We start from the raw sequence: 8877 nt of genomic DNA, 5'->3' as shown, positions 1-8877 counted from the left end.
TTAACTAATTCCACCTATATGAATATTGAAGTGGTGCCGCTTTTAGCAAGATTTAAAGGGTTGATCTTGTAAATATTCATGAATTCAGGATGAGCACATGGCCGTAAACGTGCTAAAGCGAATACTGGATTTTCTAAGCTACTAGATAACGCTGTGTGTGTGGTATTTTCGGTTTTGGCACAAGGATTTGTGGTTCAAATCTTAAGATACCATTAACTTCGTCAAAACTTTAATATACTTACACTAAAGGAAAGTTCAAATCTGTAAAAGATACTTTCAATTATTCACAAGTGTTATGAAGTGAAATAACAAACTAGTGGGGGATTGTAAGATAGTTTGTTATTGGCAAGTTGGAAGTTGGATTCTTCCCACATCGGAAGAAAGAAGTTCTGTGCCTGTCATGTGAAACACTCCCGGGACCGACCTTACTCGTACCGTGCCTGTTAGCCACGAGACTGACTCAACAGGCACGAGATTGTCTCAACAGGTACGAGACTGACTCAACAGGCACGAGATTAACTCAACAGGCACGAGATCCTAGAGTTAATTATTTATTTGAATTTTAAATTCAAAATTCGAATAAATAGTCGTGTCTGTTTGTGAAACAAGACATCTTTTCTGAAAGGGTCTATTGGTTGCCTATAAATACACAAGAATTCCAACGAAGTGGATATAGAAAATCACAAGTGTTACTGCAGGCTTTGTTGTATCCTGAAGAGAATCGTTTTGTATTTTCCCTAAATTAGTATACAGGCGATAACTCTTTAAGGACAGTCAATTTTCACGCCTCAAAGCTAATTTGACTATTTTATTTCTAACAATAAAATATCTAACTAATTACTGATAGAACTTTAAGTAATTGATATAATCTTTAAAAAAAAGTTACACATCTAATATTTCTTCAAAGGTTAAGATTCGTAGTTTGAAACTACAAGATGAGAAATTCGTTTATCTTTTAGAATAAAAGAAAATGGTGTACCATCTCACTCATTTCTTAAATGATAAGCCCAAATTTTATTTTTATCTTTCTTTCTCTTATTTTTGTATATCAGAGCACCAAGTGTATTTGGTACGAAAAATTGGTAGAAAAATTTATTTCCTTGAAAATTATACTAGGTGTATGTTACGATTCAAGAAATTAACCTCTATAACTTTGATCTAGTGGCAAGAAGGACACAAGTGATGGGTTGGTTAGACGCATATTACGATTTTGAAATCTGCCGCACATAAGAACCTAATGTTTAGATGGAATAGGGTAGAGAGGCATGGTCATTATCTGATAAGTCTCAAATCGTCTGTCACTGACCTCGAGGATTTCTCGGCTTTAAGAAAAAAGGAATCCAAAAAATTATATATACATAGGTGATTTGTTTGATGAGAATTAGGACCTTGCTGGTTTTCGTCCAAGGGAGAATAATTAGTCAATTACTCCTGGTTTTAATGTTGTATACATAATAGGACTCTCCATTCTAACACAAGCTAAATAGATACATTTCTCAAACTCTGCCCCAAGATCTAATTTACATTACAATTTACAGATATCACATGCCTCTTATTTTATACATCTAATATAAATAAGTACACACTTAAACCCTGAACCCTAAATCATAAACCCGACCAGACTACAAATATTTACAATGATACTCATGTCCAAGATAGAAAAAATAGAAATCAATCAACATGCCAATTGATCTCTAAATGTAGAAATTTCCTCAAATATTGGTAGCCTTCTTGATTTGGGCCGGGCCCATTCATTAATCAATCCTTCAAGCCCATTTACAAAATCATCATCCAAATTAAGGCCCGGAATATTTTGCAAAAAGTGTGGAGGTTGTTTTGAGTCCAATTCTAACAATAATTCCTCCACTCTATTTTTAGTTCTTGTATCATCAGAGCCCAAATATTTGCCAATCCAAACATCTTCAAGAATATAACGGGCCTCATCATAACGGGCTTGCTTTATCAAGCAATGGGCCAGGTTACAGGCCTTGTTGCTGTCTGCATAAATCATTTGGGCTTTCTTGTACACCACTTCTGCTGCCATATAATTTCCTTTTTGCATATAAGCCCAGCCCAAATTACCCTACAACAGCCGAAAAATTAAGGGACAAGTTACATGTTTGGCCGCTCAGCTAAAAATAATTATATTCACTAGCCAAATATACATTACATTAATATACAAAAAAAAAAGTATACATTGTGCCGAATTTTATTTTGGAAGATGCTATACTGTGTAATTTTTCCAAAATAAAACACACGCTCATTTTATTTATTTATGCGACTTGAGTTGAAAGAGGCGAGCTATTATTTTGACTTTATGGGTTCTGAATTTATAACGACGACTTCAAATGTTAATAACTGAGTCCTAAATTTAATATTTGTATATATTTAATGAATGTTTTAACACGCATATACTGTTTGATCAAAAACTATTGGATTCGGCTGAATCCGTATACGGGCTTCTAGCTCCGCTCCTAATATTCGCCACTCTATACATGTGCATGATTATTAAAAAAAAAAAGAAATAAATAAATAAATAAAAATATTGGAGCAACTAAATTAAAGAATGTGAGTGGAAAGTATAATTACCAGAACTCTTGCAGTTTCTTGGCTAATAGTAACTTGAAATTTCTTTCCATGAGATCGAGCAGTTTTGGTAGGCCTACCATTGAAGAGCTTCCCTTCATATATTTGTCTCAGCTTTTGCTTTAACAATGCTATTTGCTCGTCTATTTTTCCACATTTCTACATTATACAAAAATTAGTGCATATGGTATTCATCGTATTAGTTCGGTTCATTAAGCGAAATCAAGCACTCGTTGCCCGAGCTAGGATTTTTATCGAGGGGTTTCAAAATTTAAAGAAATAAATTTATGAGAAGTCAAGAATAGTCAACACATACTACATATACATAAAGAAAAACATCTTTTACCTATCTAAACAATATAATTTTCCGACAAAAAAATATTAATTGACACCCCTTAGTTCCGCTACTGCTTGTCGCATGTACAGTTGATAAAAGACAAGAAGTTTATGTAACAAGGGACTTGATAGAATTCATAGCAAATAATAGGAGACAAGTGATCATGAATTGATTAAAATATTTACTCCCCGTTTTATGTAAAGCTATTTAACTGGATGCAAAATTAAATAAAAGAAAGAAAGAATTTTGGAAACTCATGGTCTTCAGCATACGATGACATTTTTGTAACTTTAAAAATTATGCTATTAAAGGTAAAATAATAGAAAGTTTAGAGTTAAATTAGTTCAAAATATAAAAATATGTCTTTTTTTAACATGATAAAAAGAAAAGAGGTCACATAAATAGAATTGAGAGAGCACGATAGCAGGTGATATATACATGACCAAATCAACATAGTAACTTATATACTTTTATTCGGTGAATAAAAAACAATAGAATTATGTAAACATAAGGGTGTGACTTAATGGTCAATGAAATCAAACGAATATCATAAAAAACCAAGTTTTATGAATATTCGATAATTTACTTTCTATCTGTAAATTATTTTTTTATTAATATATACCTTGAAGAGGTCGAGTAGGACATTGTCGAGGGACTCTTGAGCTTGTTTTGAGCAAAGCCATCTAAAAGATTTGATAGCTTCAATGGCTTCTTCACTTCTATCCAATTGCTTCATAACCACAGCCATGTCTTTAAGTGCACTATCTACTCTGTCTCCTGTATTTATAGCTTTCCAAAACCATATTATTGATCCTTCTGGGTCCTTCATTACTATCTGCAAATAATCCACCTATCACTTTTTAATACATAAAATCAAACAACATTAAAATAAAATAAAAACAGTTTGTTGCACAAAGTATTATATATTTACGCAGGGTCAGAAGAAGGGTCGCACCCTTTTAGGATGCAATGTAAACAATCTACACTAGTACAAACATTAGTGGATATTTCAACGGCTTGAATCCGTGACCTATAGGTCACACAGAGATAACTTTACCGTTTCTCCAAGGCTCTCCTCCTTAAAACCAAGCAACATATCTAGTGTATTCTCACAAGTGGGGTCTAGGGATAATAGTATGTACGCAGATCGTACCCCTATCGTGAAGGTAGAGAGACCATTCCCATTAGATCCTTTGCTCAAGGAACATAGCATTAGCTTATTTTTCTAAGAATTAACTTAAGAACTTCCAAATTATTTATCTAATTTAATTATATTAATCTCATGAATAATCACTCAACTTTTACTTTATTGCAGCTAGGGGTGCTTATCGGGCGGATATTTACGCTTAACGGGTTGACTTATCGGTTATCGATTTATAAATGTAATAAACCGCTAGTCATCCAATAAGACATCGGGCGGAATGATATCGGATTAGCGATTATCGAGTGATTATCGGACGGTTTATCGACTAAATCAAATAAGCAATAAAAAAGTAGAGAAAAAGTCACTTAACTTTACTTAGCTAAGTATCATGAAAATCACTAAACATGCTATATAGATAAGGACATCAAAGTTGCCTTACATTTAAAGTTACTAAATTCACTTATTATTTATAAATTACATGTAATTATCTTATAAATGACCTCGTCATCATACAAAAAAAACTATTAGTATATAAAAATTAAACTCAAAAGAAATAATGCAAATAACAAACCTGAGCATACTTGGCTTGAACATAAGGGCCATCACCTGAAGGAACTTTATGAAAGACATGAAAGAGTTTTTTCTCTCTTATTCCAACTTCCATTTCCATGATTTTTTTCTCTTTTCTGTAAGTTTTTTTTTCTTCTTTTATTTGTTTTTCTTAGTTTTTGGTTTATGGATTATGTGCAGCAACTAACTGAAGAGAAATGAGTATTATTATTATTATATAGTATATAATAAGCTTAAGTGATAAGATGTATGAATCTGGTGGGAGATTCAGAACACAGACATATATATAGACATACAGGTGCACAAATATTTTGTGTACGAACCAGCATTAGTAATCCATCATTGGGGGAGACTATCATTGAACCTAGACGATTATCCGTCTCTATTAATTAGCTAACTACCTTGTTTTCTTTTAAAAGTCTCGCACATGGGCGGGTCCACTGTTAGGGTATCGGGTTCATATGAATTCAGTAAACGCAAAACATAAATTTATATGTAACAATATTAAAATTGTAATATGTAATAGATATGAACAAACCCCTAACTATAAAGATATAATATGAGGTTATGTTAAAAACATTAAAAAGTTAAATCTATATAGAATTTAAATCTTGAGTTGACCTCTGCTCACACGTAAAATCTTACTCCATCTGGTTCATAATAAGCGATTTTTTTGTCTTTAGCACATCCCTTAAGAAAATACTAACTCCTAGAAAAAAATGTATTTACTAAATTACCATTAATTAAAATTTACACATTGTTACCTTGACACATTTGAATATGTAAATAAGGACAAATTTAAAAAAAAATAAAATAAATTTCTTCTTGATTATATAAAATGACACTTATTGTAGCGATCCGGCCGGTCATTTCGAGAGTTATAGCCTCGTTCCCCCATTTCCTACTTCTTTTGTGTTCTACAGCTACATTATGACTTACCGGGTTAGTTGGTTCGGGTCCGGAGTGATTTCGGAGTTGAGTACTTAGTCTCTCAGTTGGAAAAAATGACCAGATGTTGACTTATGTATAAACGACCTCGGATTTAAATTTTGATGGTTCCATTAGCTCCGTTAGGTGATTTTGGACTTAGGAGTGCGCTAAGGAGATTTGGAGGTCCGTAGTAGAATTAGGCTTGAATTGGCGAAAGTTAGAATTTTGGCAATTTTAACCGACAGTGTAAATTTTGATATCGGTGTCGGATTTGATTTTTGGAAATTGGAGTAGGTTCGTGGTGTCATTTATGACTTGTTTGCAAAATTTGAGGTTAATGGGACGTGGTTTGATAGGTTTCGGCGTCGTTTGTAGAATTTAGAAATTTCAAAGTTCATTAAGCTTGAATCCGGGTGTAATTCGTGCTTTTGGTGTTGTTTGAGGTAATTTGAGGATTTGACAAAGTTCGTATAATGTTTTAGGACTTGTTGGTATGTTCGATTGAGGCTATGAGGGCCTCGAGTGAGTTTCGGGTGGTTAACGGACTTAGTTTGAGTTGATGAAATAGCTGAAGGTTGTAGAAGTGTGCTGGTGTTTTGTTTTCTAGTTTCCTTATATGCGATCACAAGGATAGGCCCGCGATAGCGGAGGGCCTTTGACGGCTGTGGAATTATTCTTCTACGCGTTCGCAGAGAGAAGGCCGCGATAGCGGAGGGTCTTTGATGGTTGTGGAATTATTCTTCTACGCGTTCGCAGAGAGAAGGCCGCGATCGCGCAAATTGAGGAGCTTGTGCTTCGGGAACGCGTATAGTAGACCGCGTTCGTGTAAGGGAAGTGAAACAATTGTGGAGTGCATGCTTTGCTCTTTGCGGTCGCGTAAAGTAGAACGCGATCGCGTAGGTAGGAAACAACAGGGTACGTGTTCACGTGGGTGAAACCGCGTTCGCGCATGGCAAATTGAGGGGCACACTGGCTTGTCCTATGCGAATGCGGGAGGGTGGTCGTGTTCGCGATAAAGAAAATCTGGCAGACAGTGTTAAATTCAAATCGAAGGTTTGAGCCCTTTTTTCATATTTTGAGCTAGAGATCACGGATTTTGGCGATTCTTGAAGGAATTTTCGCGGAGTTGATTGGGGTAAGTGTTTCTTACTTGGTTTTGGTTAAATCCCATGATTATATCTTTAATTTTATCATCTAGTTTGTGATTTTGGGTGGAAAATTGGGAAAGAAGATGAAGTGTTCTTGAGTTAGATTTTTGGGGTTTTGAATGGTAGTTTGTTATCGGATTGGAGTAAATTTGGTATGGTTAGACTCGTGAGTGAATGGACTTTCGGGTTTTGTGACTTTTGTCGGGTTTCAAGACGTGGGCCTGGGTGCCGGGTTAAGCCAATTTCAGATTTTTGGGTCTAAATTAGTAATTTTCTTGTAGAATTGATTCTTTTAGCCTATATTAATTGTATTGTACTGCTTGTGGCTAAATTCGGGACGTTCGGAGGCTAGCTCGCGAGGCAAGGGCATTTTGGAGTAGAGTTTCGCTCGAATTGAGGTAAGTAACAACTATAAATCTGGTCCTCAGAGTATGAAACCCCGGATTTGTTATCATGTGATTATTTTGGAGGTGATGCACATGTTAGGTGACGAGCGTGTGGGCGTGCACCGAGGGAATTGTGACTTGGTCCGTCCTATGGAAACTGTAAAGTTGAACAACTTGTTGTTAGCTATATGCTCTCTATGTGTTATAGAAATTGATTGTAAATCATGTTAGAAACCATGTTTAGGCTATGTGTTGGTACTGTTAGGTCCCACAAAGGTTGCGTTACATAATGCTATTTGTACTCCATCGCAGTTTTTAATCGCATATCATATCTCAGTCTCTGTTATTCTATTTGATGCATCATATTACTGTTGTTTAGGCTGATTTTCCCTGATTTCTGAGAGCCCGAGAGACTGGAGAAATTAAGACTGAGTGAGGTCGAGAGTCTGATTGTAAGAATATTTATGGGATTGGGCTGCACGCCGCAGTATGTTTCATTGATTTTGTCATGATTGGCTTGATATAGCACTCGAGCTGCAGGAGCCCTTCCAGAATCTGTACACATCCCCAGTGAGCGCAGATACCTACTGAGTGTGAGTGTCGAGTGCTGAGCGATCGTGGGGAATGAATGAGTGTGAGGAATGAGTGATCGTGAGGTTGGAGTGAATGGGAGGACATAGTGATGATTTCTTGAGAGACTGTTCGTGAATTCATTATTGATGCACACAGTTCCCCTATATCATTGTTTTGAAAACTTCTGAAAGATATTTTATTCGGTTTTTATTTGAACTTGACATAAATAAACTGATTTGACTTAAATTTTCGCAATGGAAGCATGCCTATACTTTACTGAAATTTTTGAAATGAACTATATTTGTATAGCTCGTCACTGCTTCTCAGTTCTTTATTTATTTCTGTTACTTGCTGAGTTGGAAGTATTCACGTTACTCCCTGTACCTTGTGTGCAGATCCAGGTGTGATAGGACGCGGAGTTTAGTGAGCTCGTGCGTGGTCAATTTTCGAAGATACACGAGGTAGATGCATGCGTTTGTAGGCCTTGTACTCCTTCCTTATTGCTTTTCTCTTCTGTATTGACATTTAGACGTAGACTATTGTAAACACTGTCTTTTAGATTGAAAGTCTAGTTGCTCATGACTTAGTGACACCCTGATGTTAGGGCTACTATTCTGTACTTGTGTTTTGAGATTAAAACTCTGTTTTCGAAAACTCTTCTTTAATTACGAACTTTTGATTTACCTTTTGTGCAATATTGGAAGTGATTTTTTAACATGTCGGCTTGCCTAGTATCATCGATAGGCGCCATCACGATAGGTTAGGATTGGATCGTGACACTTATTTTGGACCAAAATAAAAAAGTCAAAATATCATTTATTATGGACCCGGAAAGAGTATTTACCGTTGATGTTTATATGAAATAGTTAAATACATGACATGCGCCACTTTTACTTTTAATACTTAATCATGAAAGTTAGTGTATATTTTGACCTCAATGTTGTGTTACTTAATTAGCTATGATTGACTAATGTGATTTAATTTGGAGTAAACAGTAATGATAGATAGTACTCCCTCAATTCACTTTTATTTATTCACTATAAATTTTGCACACCTCTTAAAAAATAAAAAATAAAGTGTCTAATTTACCATGATACCCATATTAATTGATGTATATTTTTAATGAATTTTGAGAAAATAATTTAAAATGAGTAATTAATATTGTGGGTATAACAGGAAAAAAATTATCTTCTCTTAATATGC

The 8877-nt window shown here is 35.0% G+C and overlaps 1 protein-coding gene across 1 annotated transcript; it reads right to left on the bottom strand.

The window, feature by feature from the left end:
• Positions 1–1539: 1539 nt before the first annotated feature.
• LOC142179388 (protein SULFUR DEFICIENCY-INDUCED 1-like) lies at positions 1540–4888 on the bottom strand. The gene is made up of 4 exons (XM_075249178.1): positions 4639–4888; positions 3546–3758; positions 2590–2745; positions 1540–2083 (listed from the first exon to the last, which is right to left on the bottom strand). The coding sequence occupies exons 1-4, from the start codon at positions 4735–4737 to the stop codon at positions 1676–1678; spliced, it is 876 nt and encodes a 291-aa protein (XP_075105279.1). The 5' UTR covers positions 4738–4888; the 3' UTR covers positions 1540–1675.
• Between the last annotated feature and the right edge of the window lie 3989 nt (positions 4889–8877).

This window comes from Nicotiana tabacum, chromosome 3 (genome assembly GCF_000715075.1).
Source record: "Nicotiana tabacum cultivar K326 chromosome 3, ASM71507v2, whole genome shotgun sequence".
In the NCBI taxonomy this organism is placed as follows: domain Eukaryota; kingdom Viridiplantae; phylum Streptophyta; class Magnoliopsida; order Solanales; family Solanaceae; genus Nicotiana; species Nicotiana tabacum.
This window is presented reverse-complemented; position numbering and strand designations above follow the sequence as displayed.